General features: G+C 40.9%; 1 protein-coding gene across 2 annotated transcripts in view; it reads right to left on the bottom strand.

Moving 5' to 3' along the window:
• LOC120032369 (son of sevenless homolog 1-like) overlaps nucleotides 1-11422 on the bottom strand; it is an 86289-nt gene extending 74867 nt beyond the window's left edge. For both annotated transcript variants that reach the window (XM_038978419.1, XM_038978420.1), the window contains exon 1: nucleotides 10435-11422. In XM_038978419.1, the coding sequence (XP_038834347.1) occupies nucleotides 10435-10521 (87 nt within the window). In that variant the 5' untranslated portion in view covers nucleotides 10522-11422. The remainder of the gene's footprint in view (nucleotides 1-10434) is intronic.
• Nucleotides 11423-18291: the final 6869 nt, after the last annotated feature.

The raw sequence follows: 18291 nt of genomic DNA, 5'->3' as shown, positions 1-18291 counted from the left end.
AATCTTGCAACCTTACGGTTAACTAGTCCAACGCTCTAACCACCTGCCTCACGAGGAGCCTGCCTGTTACGCGAATGCAGTAAGAAGCCAAGGTAAGTTGCTAGCTAGCATTAAACTTATCTTATAAAAAACAATCAATCAATCATAATCACTAGTTATAACTACACATGGTTGATGATATTACTAGTTTATTTATTTATGCGTTGCATATAATCAATGCAGTGCGCATTCGCGAAAAAGGACTGTCGTTGCTCCAACGTGCACCTAACCATAAACATCAATGCCTTTCTTAAAATCAATACACAGAAGTATATATTTTTAAACCTGCATATTTAGCTAAAAGAAATCCAGGTTAGCAGGCAATATTAACCAGATGAAATTGTGTCACTTCTCTTGCGTTCATTGCACGCAGAGTCAGGGTATATGCAACAGTTTGGGCCGCCTGGCTCTTTGCGAACTAATTTGCCAGAATTTTACATGATTATGACATAACATTGAAGGTTGTGCAATGTAACAGCAATATTTAGACTTATGGATGCCAACCGTTAGATAAAATACGGAACGGTTCCGTATTTCACTGAAAGAATAAACATTTTGTTTTCGAGATGATAGTTTCCGGATTCGACCATATTAATGACGTAAGACTCGTATTTCTGTGTGTTAATATGCTATAATTAAGTCTATGATTTGATAGAACAGTCTGACTGAGCGATGGTAGGCACCAGCATGCTCGTAAGCATTCATTCAAACAGCAATTTCGTGCGTTTTGCCAGCAGCTCTTCGCAATGCTTCAAGCATTGCGCTGTTTATGACTTCAAGCCCATCAACTCCCGAGATTAGGCTGGTGTAACCGATGTGAAATGGCTAGCTAGTTAGCGGGGTGCCCGCTAATAGCGTTTCAAACGTCACTCACTCTGAGATTTGGAGAAGTTGTTCCCCTTGCTCTGCATGGGTAACGATGCTTCGAGGGTGGCTGTTGTCGATGTGTTCCTGGTTCGAGCCCAGTTAGCGGCGAGGAGAGGGATGGAAGCTATACTGTTATACTGGAACATCCAACATAAGAACATCCAATAGTCAAAGGTATATGAAATACAAATCGTATAGAGAGAAATAGTCCTATAATTCCTATAATAACTACAACCTAAAACTTCTTACCTGGGAATATTGAAGACTCATGTTAAAAGGAACCACCAGCTTTCATATGTTCTCATGTTCTGAGCAAGGAACTTAAACGTTAGCTTTCTTACAGGGCACATATTGCACTTTTACTTTCTTCTCCAACACTTTGTTTTTGCATTATTTAAACCAAATTGAACATGTTTCATTATTTATTTGAGGCTAAATTGATTTTATTGATGTATTATATTAAGTTAAAATAAGTGTTCATTCATTCAGTATTGTTGTAATTGTCATTTTTACAAATAATTGTATTTATTTTATTTTTTATAAAATCGGCATCGGGTTTTTTGGCCCTCCAATAAATCGGTATCGGCGTTGAAAAATCATAAAATCGGTCGACCTCTAGTCTCTACTCAACTTAGCAGCACTTCAGAGGCAGAAAGGGACTGAGAGTTAAAGGGAGAGAGTGAGTGTGAGAGGGAGTTTTGGAGACAGAGTGGGCTGAGGAACTGAGGATGGGGTAAGAGAGGGATAAAGGAGGCCAGATAGTGAAAAGATGGAGACCATAGAAAGAGAAAGTGAAAAGATGGAGACCATAGAAAGAGAAAGTAAAACAATTTCTATGAATATGCCATTTCATTTTAAGGGAGAGACCGCATCAAATAGTTAACTGAGCGCTAAAAAGGTGCAGATAGAATGAATAAAAGCAAAAAGAAAAGCGCAGACGGAAGGGAGGTAAGTAGAGGGGACTATAACCTACAGCAGGGGTCATCAACTAGATTCAGCTGTGGGACATTTTTTTCCTGGTGTTAACAGTAATGTCCAACAATTAAAAAAATTAAAATTACGAAATAAAAATTCCAAAATACATACAGTACCAGTCAAAAGTTGACACCTCATTCAAGGATTTTTCTTTGTTTTTACTATTTTCTACATTGTAGAATAATATTAAAGACATCAAAACTATGAAATAACACATATGGAATCATGTAATAAGCCAAAAAGTGTTAAACAAATCAACATATATTTTATATTTGAGATTCTTCAAAGTAGCCACCCTTTGCTTTGACGACACCTTTGCACTCTCTTGACTCTTCAATGGAGCAAGAAATATGGTGGAAACCCATTCGAGCCCATGAAAAACACCAACTCAATAGGGGAGGGAGCAAGTGAGAAAACTTCAGTTAGAAAGGCAGAGAATCGGAAAGTGGCAATAAACGGTACTGCAGCTGAAGTGCAATCTTCTCCCATCATAGGCAAAGAAAAATGCCCAGTGGACATGTTCTATGGAAATACAGAGGTTGTTGTACTGGGTCTATAGAGCCTGAATGTAAAAGCTCAACATGCCTCCATTACACACACAGTGGAGGCTACTCAGAGGAGGACCATCCTCCTCAGTGAATTTAATAGAAATGGTGAAACATTTAAAAAAAGTTATCCTTTTAAGATAAAACTATAAATATATTCACATCACCAAATAATTGATTAAAACACACAGTTTTGCAATGAAGGTCTACAGGGAGAAGGAATTATATACACAACGAGCAAAGTGAGCATGCTGTTTTTATGTGGCTGCTATGAAAGTGAATTATGTCTGCGTGTGATCAGGGGTGTATTCATCCCGCCGATTCTGTTGAAAAACATTTTTTCAAAAACCGAAGAAAACAAAACCGGGATAAACATACCTGAATTTGTACAATATAAACTCATTTGTAGCTGTCGGACTAATGATTATACCCTAGATCAGCTACATGCAGGCAAGGTGGTACTGAATGCGTCACTGTCTCTCATCTTGATTACTGAAAATTCTCTCTACCTGTGCACCTACGTTGTAAACTTTCATTCATAGGCTAGGTTGTAGCAACCTCATGACGGGTACAGGGTACATTTGAGTATCATGTAGTAGCCTGAAACTATTGATGTTACATTGAGCTGGATGAATGGAACATGAATGAGTCATCCAATATGCTGTAATAGAAAGAAGGCAATGCTCATAAAAAAAGATAATCCTCCCTCATCTTAAACGGCAACGACCACTGACACACACCTACCTACCTTTCTCAGCTTGCGTCGGAATGCAGAGGTATTCATCTGTTGTTGGGCATATACGTAGGTGCTTTCAGTGTGTTTTGAGTGGGGAACGATCAAGGTCTAACATAGGTCCTGAGATAATGGAAAAGATGTAGCCTAGCCGGACACAAGGCTCATGTTAGGCTACATCGTGATTGCCGATGGGGGAAAAAAACAGGGAGATTGACAAGAAAGCTCTGCTTGTAGAGGACCTGTATGCTGGAATACATTGCATGCTGCAATTCTTTAGACCGTTTTAGTCTTCTTCCTTTGCTCTGCCTCCTTGTACGGCAAATGAGAAACAAACTAGAAAGTGAAAAGCATTAAAACTCATTGCAATAGGGTAATAATAATCTGAATAAATGAGTTGCAAATAAAATCTGAACACACACAAGATAATATATGGAGGATAGGTTTATGGGACGCTCCCAGAAAAATTGGAAGAAAGGCTCATTATTCCAACTGAAAATTGGGAGGCAACTCAATGCTCCCCCACAGAAACAATGTCTACGGTGGACTTCAACTCAAAATGTATTGTATGTTTTAAATGTTCTTCCAGCCTGTCTGTGTCCTCACATCCAGACATATGTAGTAGAGCAGTGTGGTCCTCTGATAGATAACATCAAGTAAAGAGTATAATTGAACCCTTGGTTGCAAATCCAAGGTCACTCTCCAACCCCGAGTTATGAGTGGACTGAGTGTCGTTCTTGAAGGTAGTACGGGAGTCTCAAATCCAGAGTAAGCTGCTGATCATGTGAATCAAGTTTGTTGATAATTCAAGCTCAAGTGAATTGACTCCCGATGCGCAAGGTGGCCTTGTGAGCCCTAGCCCCACATGACCGCTTGACATGATCCTGTGTCACTCTTGTCCCAGAGGTTGCCGATGACAACCAAGCCGGTGTACCCAGGTGCTTCTCCCTCAAATCTCAGCTCAATTCCGGTCCCCAACCCTTGCCCATAGCCCTTTTCTCAAGAGTCTTAGCAGAACTGAAGGGACCAGACAGATCTCTTAATCTGCAACGTAGATCTTCAATAGCACCATATTGCTTTCACCTGTCCAGGTCCTGTCAGGTCTGTGCGAATCATGTGAGAATGGGCTAAGGGTTTAGAAAAAAATGGGGGAAAAGAGCAGAAGGAATCCGGGCTGGAGCTGCCCGTCACAGGCAGGTGGGTGTGGTGGAGAGAAGGCCCTGGTTCCTGCATGCTAGACTAACTCAAAGCAATGCCAGGAATTTCATTCCCAGGAACCCCAGCCAGTGCGGGCCTGCACGGCACCACATGCAAATAGTAGGGATGTGCATCTTTCCCATACAGGAATGATACATTTCAGTTTGAAATGATTCAGTTCGATTGGAGAATGAATCAATGCAATTCAGTTCAATGCGATACACTAACATTTGTTGTGTAAAACACATTCATTTTCCATTCCAAATTAAAATCTGCTGATGGAACTCATAAGCTGGGCCTCCCTGAGCTGGATCTGTCTGAGCTGATTTATGTGTGTGTGTGTGTGTGTGTGTGTGTGTAAATTATGCATGTCTATGGTGTACTATGTAGGCACCTGAGCTGAGCAATAAGCTGAGCAATAAGGGAGACTAGGCATCTACTACCCCATTACCACTATCAGATCTATCAGATCTGGGGGGTAATGTTTTTTGTCCCCCCCTCTTCTAAAATCGCCACCACCCACTAATTAACTTGTCATTTTAGCAGATTAAGTGTTTAAGCTAGTAGTGTATCAATATTTATCATTTACAAATTAGCTATGACATAGCCAATGAATATATAGCAATACTTTGGATTTCACCCCATCTCAAAATCTAATGGTTTTGACCATTTTTAAGTTTTTACAGAGTGACATTTTCTTCCACTCTCGCTTCGACCACGCAGTGGGCCTCGCAAAAAGGATTGCTGTCCTCGTTATGAAATGATCAACTTTACCCTTTTTATGTATAAATGACGATACAGATTGTTTAAAGCAAACCTACAAAAACTATTGCTGATGGTAAACCTCAACAATCAAAATAAAATCAATTTTAAGCCCGGTTCGGCAGGTATATCCAGATGAGAGTCGTCTCCGGTAGCTTACTTTTCCCAATTTTCAACTAGAGGTCGACCGATTATGATTTGTCAACGCCGATACCGATTATTGTAGGACCAAAAAAAGCCTATACCGATTAATCGGCGATATAGATATATATATGTAATAATGACAATTACAACAATACTGAGTGAACACTTATTTTAACTTAATATAATACATAAAATCAATTTAGTCTCAAATAAATAATGAAACATGTTCAATTTGGTTTAAATAATGCAAAAACACAGTGTTGGAGAAGAAAGTATAAGGGCAATACGTGCCATGTAAAAAAGCTAACGTTTAAGTTCCTTGCTCAGAACATGAGAACATATGAAAGCTGGTGGTTCCTTTTAACATGAGACTTCAATATTCTCAGGTAAGAAGTTTTAGGTTGTAGTTATTATAGGAATTGTAGGAATATTTCTCTCTATACCATTTGTATTTCACTTTGACTATTGGATGTTCTTATGGGCACTATAGTATTGTCAGCCTAATCTCGGGAGTTGATAGGCTTGAAGTTATAAACAGCGCTGTGCTTCAAGCATTGCGAAGAGCTGCTGGCAAACGCAGGAAAGTGCCGTTTGAATGAATGCCTGCTACTGCCTACCACCGCTCAGTCAGACTGCTCTATCAAATCATAGACTTAATTATATATAATAAACACACAGAAATACGAGCCTTAGGGCATTAATATGGTCAAATCTGGGAACTATAATTTCAAAAACAAAACGTTTATTCTTTCAGTGAAATACGGAACCGTTCCGTATTTTATCAATAGGGTGGTAAGTCTAAATATTGCTGTTACATTGCACAACCTTCAATGTTATGTCATAATTCTGTACAATTCTGGCAAATTAATTACGGTCTTTGTTAGGAAGAAATGGTCTCCACACAGTTCGCAATGAGCCAGGTGTCCCAAACTGCTGCATATACCCCGACTCTGCTTGCACTGAACGCAAGAGAAGTGACACAATTTCCCTAGTTAATATTGCCTGCTAACATGCATTCTTTTACCTAAAATTGCAGGTTTTTAAAAAATATACTTGTGTATTGATTTTAAGAAAGGCATTGATGCTTATGGTTAGGTACACATTGGTGCAACGATTATGCTTTTTTCACAAATGCGCTTTTGTTAAATCCTCACCCGTTTGGCGAAGTAGGCTGTGATTCAATGATAAATTAACAGGCACCGCATTGATTATATGCAACGCAGGACAAGCTAGATAAACTAGTAATATCATCAACCATGTGTAGTTAACTAGTGATTATGTTAAGATTGATTGTTTTTTTATAAGTTTAATGCTACCTAGGACCATACCTTGGCTCCTTGCTGCACTCGTGTAACAGGTGGTCAGCCTGCCACGCAGTATCCTCGTGGAGTGCAATGTAATCGGCCATAATCGCCGTCCAAAAATGCCAAATACCGATTATGAAAACTTGAAATCGGCCATGCCGATTAAATCAGTCAACCTCTATTTTCAACAGTGCATAGATAACAATTACCCAGCAAACACATAGGTTGTTGCTGAACTAATAAAGCCTAATATTACGCAAGCCATTTTACAATTTGAATGCTGAAGGTACCGAGCAGATGTGCAATATCCGGAACAGGCTGCCTACCCCACGTTGGTCAGCGCCCAAAGCTGAGCACAGTGCGCAGTTTGTCTAGGCTACTGATGTTGTCTGGGGTTGTTCGGCATGCAAAATGACTTGTAGATCAATGACTGTTAACAGTTACACACAGTTCGACACTGAAGGAGAGGACACATCAGTTGTCGCAAAAGATTAGATACTTTCAGAAGGCAGAAATAATGTAATACGACTCCCCAAAAAATTGCGAACGGGTGATTCGTAAAGTTTAAAATCGATTTTCTGACTGATGCAAGCTACATTTGGATCGGTTTTGAGTCCGCAGACCAATGCGGATGTTAAACATTTGAATTGGGGACTGATGTGTATCGGTGAATCGTTACATCCCTAGCAAACAGACTAGGAGAACAACAGAAAGAGGAAATGGGGCACACTGTTTATATGGAAAATTGTCTGCGCTTGAAAATTGTGATTATTGCCGACGCTAAACTGATTAATTTGATTGATTATCGTCGAAGAGTAGAGGCACAAGATGCAGCATGTTTGGATGTAAATGCAATTGTAACGTGAAAAGTCTTTGTAAGTACATATGGCTGAGTTGGTGTGACATTATCCATCTTCAATTTAAGATTATCTCCATTGATATTTAGCAGGGCTGGGAGAATATTAGGGAATATTCTACAGACTACAGCTGGGTTTCTGAAAAACCTGACCACAATTTTGCCTACAAAATGAACAAATTACTCTGCGCATTAAGTACAAAAATTCCAGCAGAGAACTTGAAAGACTTTGCAAACTCACTCCATTGGAAATGTGCAGGGAGGCTAAAATGAGGGCTTGCTCTTGACAAAGCCTCTCATGGCACTCTCATGGCAGGGCTGACAAACGTGGCATTTTGACTTTGGCAAAGCTGGCCAAAATGTCTTGAGCAATGAACCAAGGAGGAAATATAAATTTTAAAAATGGCATGACAAAACAATCCCGATTTCCCCATTTCATTCCACAGCAGAAACCTGAACAATGCTCATCCACTGGAGCGCATGCACATTTTTGAATCCTCTCAGTTCCCTGTGCCAGCACGTTCCAGACAAATGTAACACTTTTTTTTTTAAAGCCGAGAGGCCAATGGCTAAATCAATAAGGTTAACAGACAGTGTGTCCACTTTGAACGGCTCAATGGGGAAAAGCTGGTCTTGCCATGGGGCTCTTTTGAAGTCTTCCATAACCTCTCCTAGACTTGTTGACACAGCTTGAGCGGGGAAAGCCACACTTGAGGGATCCGAGGGGGGTGGAGAAGAAAGGGGGTAAAAGCTTGTCGCAAAAAATTCCTTAATGCGACCCACTGGGGCTATAACCTCCCCACCGTTGTCTCTCACTCCCGCTCTCTGCGAGGGCTGACTTGCTCTAACCTCATGCATCGGGCTACATTCCTGCCATGCCTGTGGCGTTACATTGCTACGGCATCATCGCACTTTAGCATTTGCCGGCCCTTGCCAGTCTACACACAACAGGAATGCAGATTCCATCCCCCATCGTTGGGATGCCACATGTGCCAGTCGTCCAACAGTGGGAACTCGAGCAAAGACTTTAACTGTTTCTCTGCAGCATTCCTTCACAGTTCATTCAATCTCCCACATAAGACCAACTTCTCAACATAATGAACAGTGTACTGTTTCTGTAGCGTTGGCTAAAAGATTAACCGAGGCATGTCAAAGATCATTTCCAGATTCATATCAAATGGTACACTGTATCATTACATCATTCAGTCCTAGCTGGTCCATTAGGATGTTTTTTTCAGTAGGCTAGAATTCAGTTTCAGTATGATTAACCTACTGTTTCAGTACTGTTCTGATTCTCCCAGTTCTTCTTAGCATTCTCTTTTCCTGATCACTACCTCTGGCCCAATATGACACATAGCGGGGCTTAGGCTGGGCCTACCCCTTCATGTCAAACTCCCACTGTAAATTGGACTACTTATTTTGTTTGTCATTCAGGTGTCCTTTTCGTCATCTTGACCACTACCATTATATAGGCCTAATACTTTTACTTTTTAGGCCTAAATTGGTCAGTCTGAAGTGGGTTTAGCTAAGCACTTTACAGTGCAAAACAACTTGGGCTAGGCCTAGGCTGTCGTGAACTAAATATATGCTAGTCATTAACAATACTCATCTTGAGAAAGCACTGGGGTGAACAAAAAAAATGTAAAGATTTTTTTTTTTAAAGAAACAATTTTCGCAGCTGTCATTGTAACATCTCACTTGAGGGCTGTGACTGAAGTTCACCGACTCGGCATTCCCCTGCTCGCAGCATCTTGCTGAAAAACCCCCACCCTGATCACCTCACGCCAGTCACAGGCCTCTATTTACCAACACACGCAAACTGGAGAGGCTCTAGTCAGTGTTCACTCTGTGTAGACCAAGGTAACATGTGTGGTGTGTCACTAAAATTTGCCCACATCAGGCATGTTATTTCAAACCCTCCCGACAAAGGCTGATATGCGTTTGTTTGATCAATAACATCAATTTCACTCAGCAGCGAGTTGGTAAATCGCCCAAAACATGGCCAGCACCTTTATGAGACTATATGAGGGTGTCCCAAAATATCTAGACAGAGTCAGAATCTACTTGAAAAAATGTGCTGCATCAATCTTGATGGGCTGTGACCCAAGTATGTAATGTTTCAAAACCTCATTTCTCTTTAAATACCTGTGGAAGCAGGCAAGCAGAGTACCACAGCAACAATATAATGACACTTATGACTACTCTTGCATTTCTCAAGATGATTAATACTACAATATTCAGGGTTGCTGCTAGCAAGTCGTTTATTTATTCCGTGTCTGAAATTGAGGGCCCAGTTTGAACGTTGCTATGGGCCCCTTAGCTTAGGAAAAAGTGATGCAGTCTTGCCGAGGGGGGACAACGTTCTGTGAGTGTGACAGCGTCCTCCCCCACAGAAGCTCGTTCTGTGAGTGTGACAGCGTCCTCCCCCACAGAAGCTGCCAGTGCCACCACACTCAAACTGACACCGTGGGCAAGATGTGCATGCAGTGACGCTGAGATAGCAGATACAAATAAGAGGAGACATTTGTAGGAATGGTGTAATGCAAGGGGAACTAGCGACGTTCGAGTTTAGGTATAACAAAAAAAAGTTAAGTCAAACATAGGGATGTGTGCGTCTGTCACGGGTCCCCACGGGTGCACCTCAATAATGAGCAGGGGGCAGCTAACAACAGTAGCCGATATACAACGTTATCTTGGTACTATTAGCACACACACACAAGCATTTCGCTCCACCCGCAATAACATCTGCTAAATATGTGTATGCACCCAATAAAATGTGATTTGACCAACCAAACCATGTGTCACTGGCAACATGGTGTGTTTTGACATGGCACCATCAATGTATTGTAACGACCCTGGGTATGTTGCAAACAAAATCTATTCCTACAAGACAACACAGTTTGAGTTAGCTAATTAACGTTAGCTGACTAGCTAATAATAGGTACTTTGCTTGTAATGCATACCCTCGCCGTCTAGTTAGTTCGCTTTGCACCTGCCAACTTCCTAGCCTACCTTGTTCAGGGAGGGTACCAATAGCCCCCGCCATTTCGGTGCGTTCTCCTCGCTGAAAAAGTCGTACTGAACCTGGGCCGCTTGCATAGCTTCAGCTGTTCGTCTTCGTGCGCTATCTTGCAGCCAGCGAGCGATGTGTGTTCACGGCCACTCTTCACATCAAAACAGTATATAGTGTGGCCCGTGTTTGGAACTGAGAGGTGCAATATTCTGTGCGCCCGCTGCCTCAGAATATCCACGCAATGAGCATTCCTCTACCAAAACAGTTAACAATGCGACCATCGCATCGGTCGTGTGCAGATGTTGATAGCTGCTAGCTAGCCGTCTGCAGCTGCCTAAGCAAGTAGCTATCGTTAACTAGCAGGCTTGCTCTTTCGGACATCAAGTTTAAAAAAGCCAAAATTCACGAAACCAAATATACTTCAAATGCTAACTAGCAAGCTTGCGTTGCGTTGTCAAATGGAAATTATTCCAAGTTCTGAACGGACGTTGTTGATGGCAACAACGTTAGCCTTGCTAATTTAGCAAACTAGCTTGCAGCCGAGCTGGTGATGTTACTAGCCATAGCCGATCGATCCGAATCGGTAGATGGTTGGCAGTAGTGATCAACTAGCAATCTGTGGACAGTGGCGTAGCTGTCTAGCTAGTATCCAATTTGGGGATTAATGTGTCACTTCACGTTTCGGGAACTGCGATACTGTTCGTCCTTTTCGGCCAGTTGAATCATTCCCTATATTTTGGGGGGAAAAAACCTCTTCGGTGCATAATCGCCCATTTTCACCGAATCTTCGACAGGGTGGATATTGATAACCGTGTTATCCTCCATGAATTTATAATTTCCAAATCATGTCTCCAGACTATTTAGCTTTTTGTTAGGTTATCGAGAAAACCAAGTTCCCACGCACAGGCTGGCTTTAATGACCAGTTTGGCTTTGGTCAAAATTATTTATTTGGACGATTGTTATGACTGGTCGGGTGCAGTTGTTGGTAGAAGAATTGCACAGGCGCAATGGATAGCTAATGACGTACTTCGGGCTTGTTTTCGATAATCATCGCGCCTGCCCAAAATCTGGATATAATCTGGCTAAACCGAGAGCAATAATTGATTAAACGATAGAACGAAAAATATCGCTTGATGAGGATCACTTGAAACCATTGCATACTCACAGGGCTCTAAACACTGACTGTCTCCAACACACACACACTCACTACCATCATTTGCTCACTCACACATAATATGCACATACATTTCTACTGACTCGACACACCCACTCACATACAAACTACTACTATTCTGTATATTTTATATCCTGTTGCCTAGTCACATTACCCCTATACAGATCTACCTCCATCACTCCAGTATCCCTGCACGTGTAAATATGGTATTGGAACTAACATTTAAAAAATGTCCTGTATATAGTACCGTATGCTTACTTAATTACTTTGTGTATTTCTTATTCTTATTTCTCGTGTGCTTTTTTTCTAGTAAACCAGTTATGGATTATTGTATTTTTGTGTTGAGTTTGCAAGAAAGTAATTTCACTGTACTTCTGAAACTTGAAACATGCCAACGATGCATGTGAACTAGTGCTAGATTAACTCACGCGGTGAGGTCGCAGACTTGATTAGCAGAGCCCAGAGAAAACATCATGGAAACCATTTATCTTTTTGTAGAGACTTCCCAAAGAAGACACCTCCACTAACTAATGTGTGGAGCAGTTAATGGTATAGAAAGTATTCCAAATGTTAAAAATACACATCTACATCTTGGCAGAAATTTTTCCGTAGGTTTAATAGGCATAAAAGTACATACAGTTGAAGTCGGAATTTTACATACACCTTAGCCAAATACATTTAAACTCAGTTTTCACAAATCCTGACATTTAATCCTTGTTAACAATCCCTGTCTTTGGTCAGTTAGGATCACCACTTTATTTTAAGAATGTGAAATGTCAGAATAATAGTAGAGAGAATGATTTATTTCACTTTTATTTATTTCATCACATTCCCAGTGGGTCAGAAGTTTACGTACACTCAATTAGTAATTGGTAGCATTGCCATTACATTGTTTAACTTGGGAAAAACGTTTTGTGTAGCCTTCCACAAAATTCCTCCTGACAGAGCTGGTGTAACTGAGTCAGGTTTGTAGGCCTCCTTGCTCACACATGCTTTTTCAGTTCTGCCTAAAATAATTCTATAGGGTTGAGGTCAGGGCTTTGTGATGGCCACTCCAATACCTTGACTTTGTTGTCCTTAAGCCATTTTGCCACAACTTTGGAAGTATGCTTGGGGTCATTGTCCATTTGGAAGACCCATTTGCGACCAAGCTTTAACTTCCTGACTGATGTCTTGAGATGTTGCTTCAATATATCCACATAATTTTCCTCCCTCGTGATGCCATCTATTTTGTGAAGTGCACCAGTCCCTCCTGCAGCAAAGCACCCCCCACAACATGATGCTGCCACCCTCGTGCTTCACGGTTGGGATGGTGTTCTTCGGCTTGCAAGCCTCCCCCTTTTTCCTCCAAACATAACAATGGTCATTATGGCCAAACAGTTCTATTTTTGTTTCATCAGACCAGAGGACATTTCTCCAAAAAGTACGATCTTTGTCCCCGTGTGCAGTTGCAAACCGTAGTCTAGCTTTTTTAAAGGTGGTTTTGGAGCAGCGGCTTCTTCCTTGCTGAGCAGCCTTTCAGGTTATGTCGATATAGGACTCGTTTTACTGTGGATATAGATACTTTCTACCCGTTTCCTCCAGCATCTTCACAAGATCCTTTGCTGTTGTTCTGGAATTGATTTGCACTTTTCACACCAAAGTACGTTCATCTCTAGGAGACAGAACACGTCTCCTTCCTGAGCGGTATGACGGCTGCGTGGTCCCATGGTGTTTATACTTGCGTACTATTGTTTGTACAGATAAACGTGGTACCTTTAGGCATTTGGAAATTGCTCCCAAGGATGAACCAGACTTGTGGAGGTCTCCAATGTGTTTTCTGAGGTCTTGGCTGATTTCTTTTGATTTTCCCATGATGTCAAGCAAAGAGGAACTGAGTTTGAAGGTAGGCCTTGAAATACATCCACAGGTACACCTCCAATTGACTCAATTAGCATATCAGAAGTTTCTAAAGCCACGACATCATTGTTTCCAAGCATTTTAAAGGCACAGTCAATTTAGTGTATGTAAACTGACCCACTGGAATTGTGATACAGTGAATTACAAGTGAAATAATCTGTAAACAATTGTTGGAAAAAGTACTTGTGTCATGCACAAAGTAGATGTCCTAACCAACTTACCAAAACTATACTTTGATAACAAGACATTTGTGGAGTGGTTGAAAAACAAGTTTTAATGACTCCAACCTAAGTGTATGTAAACTTCCAACTTCAACTGTATACCCACCAAAATGTCAGAGAGAAAAACTTCAGTCAATCAATGTATCCCATCATGGGTTAAAATGTTTAATATGTAACATGTCCAAATATAGGCAGTTGTACAGGCAAAATTAAGCCATTTTATTTTACAGTATTTACATGAAACAAAAGCAACATGGAAAGAAACCAGGTGAGACGTTCCTTATACTTCATCATACCATCTAAGATTTGAAAGAGAAAAAAAACAGGCTTCCTACGGCTCATCAGTCAATCAATTTAGCCCATCATGAGTTAAAATGTTTAATATGTAACATGTCCAAATATTGGCAGTTAAAAGTGCTTAATTGTTTATTTTACCCTATTTTACATGACACAAAAGCAATCGCGAAAGAAACCAAGTGTGAAGATCCTTGTACTTCATCATTACCCTCCCCTTTAGTTGTGTAGGCTACATGGAGTCAGCGAGGGACATTTAGTGTTACATGTTCAATTTGGCCCCACATATTCTCACTGAATCCCCAACGCATGAGGTAGAGGTCTTACTATCACGCCCAAACACCATAACATACAATATGAACAATGCAATTTGGCAACATTCAACTCATTGGCCACCATATAAGGAAAGGGACTCTAAGATGGTACAACTGCCCAGAGTCTCTTCAGTACTACTGCAGTTTAAAAAAATAAACCTTACATTGCCTGGTTAAATGCCTTAAGTTAACATCTAAAGTGTATAGCATGATGTATTCTAATGCACCCATGCAGATACTTTGTTATAAGTGCAAATGAACCATACCTTAAATGTATGAATAAAGTGTCTCATTGCGTACAACTATGTGCAAATTTCACAACCAGTGCATATCTGAGCATCGACAACTTTCGATGGGGTTGGAATTGAAGTGTGCATATGGCTTCATATCAAAATGAGCCTAACAAATAAAAAAAAAGGCAACTCATGACCAAAATGAACAGACACTTTGCTCTTTGACATCCTCCCACTAAGTTTTGAAAAATTACATTGCTTGACAAGCCCTTAAAAGTAGTACCCCACATTGATTAGCCAACAACTCTTTATATCTCTCAAAATTTGGGTGGGGGGGGGGGGGGGGGGGGGGGGGCAACTGTACAAAATATATGCAGCATGGCTATCTACATGACATACTCATAGTGTACAACCTCAACATTCTATTTACATGAATTACAAACACATTGGTCAAGCACTTGTTAGGTAAGGTCGCATGCTCTCAGTAGTTGGTCAATACTGAAATAGTGCGATATCCAGGAATGTGGGTTTGTGTTATTATAAATGTTGACTTTCAATTAAAATCATAAGGTTTATCTAAAAACAGGACACATCCAAGGTGGCTTGCTTGATGGATGGTCCGATTGCATCTGAGACCAAGGAGTTGCAGAGTCAGACATGTCCTCCTCATCATATTCTGTTCCCATCAGGACATGAATTCCAATTTATGAACAGAAAAATAAACCTAATTGCAATATTCAATGACTGAATTTCATTCAGATTCATAATCTCTTAAAGTGTAACTGAAACCAACCCTGGGCCATGTTCATTAAGGCATACAATGGAAAATGTTTTTGACACCGACAATGAAACCTAAGGTTTCTTATTGGACAGGTTCAGATAGTACATCCCTGTATCACTTCGTTTCAGAAAGTTTTGTGCCTACTGAACAGGACTCTGGTTACCAGAGCACAGGGTGGTTAGTAACTGTTCTCGTGTCCAGCCAGAATGTATAGGTTGCTGTGCGCTGTAGGGTTGTCTGTAGGTCTGCTCTCCAGCACTACAACCCTGCAATCAAAGCCACAATAGGGGTGTATTCAGTGATGTGAAATGTTCTGAATGTTGCAGATAGAAATGTAATTAATAGAGCTGGCCCCATTACTGTCCCTATTCCATCTGACAGACAATCATATCTGTTCTACACAAAACATTTCTATCTGAACCTTTTATATTGTTACATCCTCCTGAACAGCACTGAGTCACTTTATGGCCACAGACAGGCTTCAGTCTCGATGGCACAGACGATCAGATCTCACAATGCTTCGATAAGTGTTAAACATAGCATGAACTGCAAGAATACGATATATTAATCTTCTGAGATGCGACTGCAAAAAATAATATCTGGAACACCACAATATCTATTACAGGCAACTAATCGAGGAACTTTAAAAATATATATATTTTATAGTTTTTTTAAATTAATTTGACTGCAGTCAGATATGAGGGAGATACAGTTGAAGTCGGAAGTTTACATACACCTTCGCCAAATACATTTAAACTCAGTTTTTCACAATTCCTGACATCTAATCCTAGTCAAAATTCCATGTCTTAGGTCAGTTAGGATCATCACTTTATTATAAGAATGTGTAATGTCAGAATAATAGTAGAGAATTATTTATTTCAGCTTTTATTTCTTTCATCACATTCCCAGTGGGTCAGACGTTTACATACACTCAATTAGTATTTGGTAGCATTGCCTTTAAATTGTCCAATTGACTCAAATTATGTCAATTAGACAATTGACTCAAATTATGTCAATTAGACAGTCGCGAAGAGGGCATGACAAAGCCTATTCCCCCTCAGGAAACTAAAAAGATTTGGCATGGGTCCTGAGATCCTCAAAAGGTTCTACAGCTGCAACATCGAGAGCATCCTGACTGGTTGCATCACTGCTTCGTACGGCAATGCTCGGCCTCTGACCGCAAGGCACTACAAAGGGTAGTGCGTACGGCCCAGTACATCACTGGGGCTAAGCTGCCTGCCTGCCATCCAGTACCTCTACACCAGGCGGTGTCAGAGGAAGGCCCTAAAAGTTGTCAAAGACCCCAGCCACCCCAGTCATAGACTGTTCTCTCTACTACTGCATGGCAAGCGGTACCGGAGTGCCAAGTCTGGGACAAAAAGGCTTCTCAACAGTTTTTACCCCCAAGCCATAAGACTCCTGAACAGGTAATCAAATGGCTACCCGGACTATTTGCATTGTGAAAGGCAACCCCTCTTTTTACGCTGCTGCTACTCTCTGTTTATCATATATGCATAGTCACTTTAACTATACACTCATGTACATACTACCTCAATTGGGCCGAACAACCCCTGCTCCCGCACATTGGCTAACCGGGCTATCTGCATTGTGTCCCACCCGCCAACCCCTCTTTTACGCTACTGCTACTCTCTGTTGATCATACATGCATAGTCACTTTATCCATATCTACATGTACATACTACCTCAATCAGCCTGACTAACCGGTGTCTGTATGTAGCCTCGCTACTTTTATAGCTTCGCTACTGTATATAGCCTGTCTTTTTACTGTTGTTTTTATTTCTTTACCTACATATTGTTCAACTAATACCTTTTTTGCAATATTGGTTAGAGCCTGTAAGTAAGCATTTCACTGTAAGGTCTACACCTGTTGTATTCGGCGCACGTGACAAATAAACTTTGATTTGATCAGAAGCTTCTAAAGCCATGACAACATTTTCTGGAATTTTCCAAGCTGTTTAAAGACACAGTCAACTTAGTGTATGTAAACTTCTGACCCACTGGAATTGTGATACAGTGAATTATAAGTTAAACAAGTTTAAAATAACACATTTGTATTTTAAATGTGTTATTATTTTACTGCCAGACATAAGACTGTAAAACAGCAAATCAGCTCCAAGTGATTTTAATTTTGGAAATCTATTCCAAAGTATTCCCACGCATAATAGAGAGATACACAGTAACAGTATGTGATTGTATACAAATGTCAGCAAGGTTTGACATGATTATGTTTTAGTCAAATATTATATCTGTTTGGGCTTCTTGTGGTCAATTTGCAGGGTACAAATTCTTTGTAATTATGTTCCGGCCCCCTGACCATCCGCTCATGAAAAGAAATCGGCTGGAGGCTGAATCTAGTTGATGATACTTGCTAAACGAATTTAGCCTCAATCTAAAAATGAATTTCTCACCTGTCTGATCCTAGGAGTCGGAATATCCTGGTGTTGTCGGAAATGGTGGGAATATGGACAAGATCCAATAGTCACGTCATCACAGTCATTATCATATTCATCGTATATTTTGAGCCAGCAGCATATCACCCTGCATACCACTGCTGGCTTGCTTCTGAAGCTAAGCAGGGTTGGTCCTGGTCAGTCCCTGGATGGGAGACCAGATGCTGCGGGAAGTGGTGTTGGAGGGCCAGTACGAGGCACTCTTTCCTCTGGTCTAAAAAATATCCCAATGCCCCAGAGCAGTGATTGGGGACACTGCCCTGTGTAGGGTGCAGTCTTTCGGATGGGACGTTAAACGTGTGTCCTGACTCTCTGAGGTCATTAAAGATCCCATGGCACTTATTGTAAGAGTAGGGCTGTTAACCCTGGTGTCCTGGCTAAATTCCCAATCTGACCCTCAAACCATCATGGTCACCTAATAATCCCCAGTTTACAATTGGCTCATTCATCCCCCTCCTCTCCCCTGTA

The sequence above is a fragment of the Salvelinus namaycush genome, chromosome 39, assembly GCF_016432855.1.
Source record: "Salvelinus namaycush isolate Seneca chromosome 39, SaNama_1.0, whole genome shotgun sequence".
In the NCBI taxonomy this organism is placed as follows: domain Eukaryota; kingdom Metazoa; phylum Chordata; class Actinopteri; order Salmoniformes; family Salmonidae; genus Salvelinus; species Salvelinus namaycush.
Note: the sequence above shows the minus strand (reverse complement) of the source record. Positions and strands in the feature narration are given on the sequence as shown.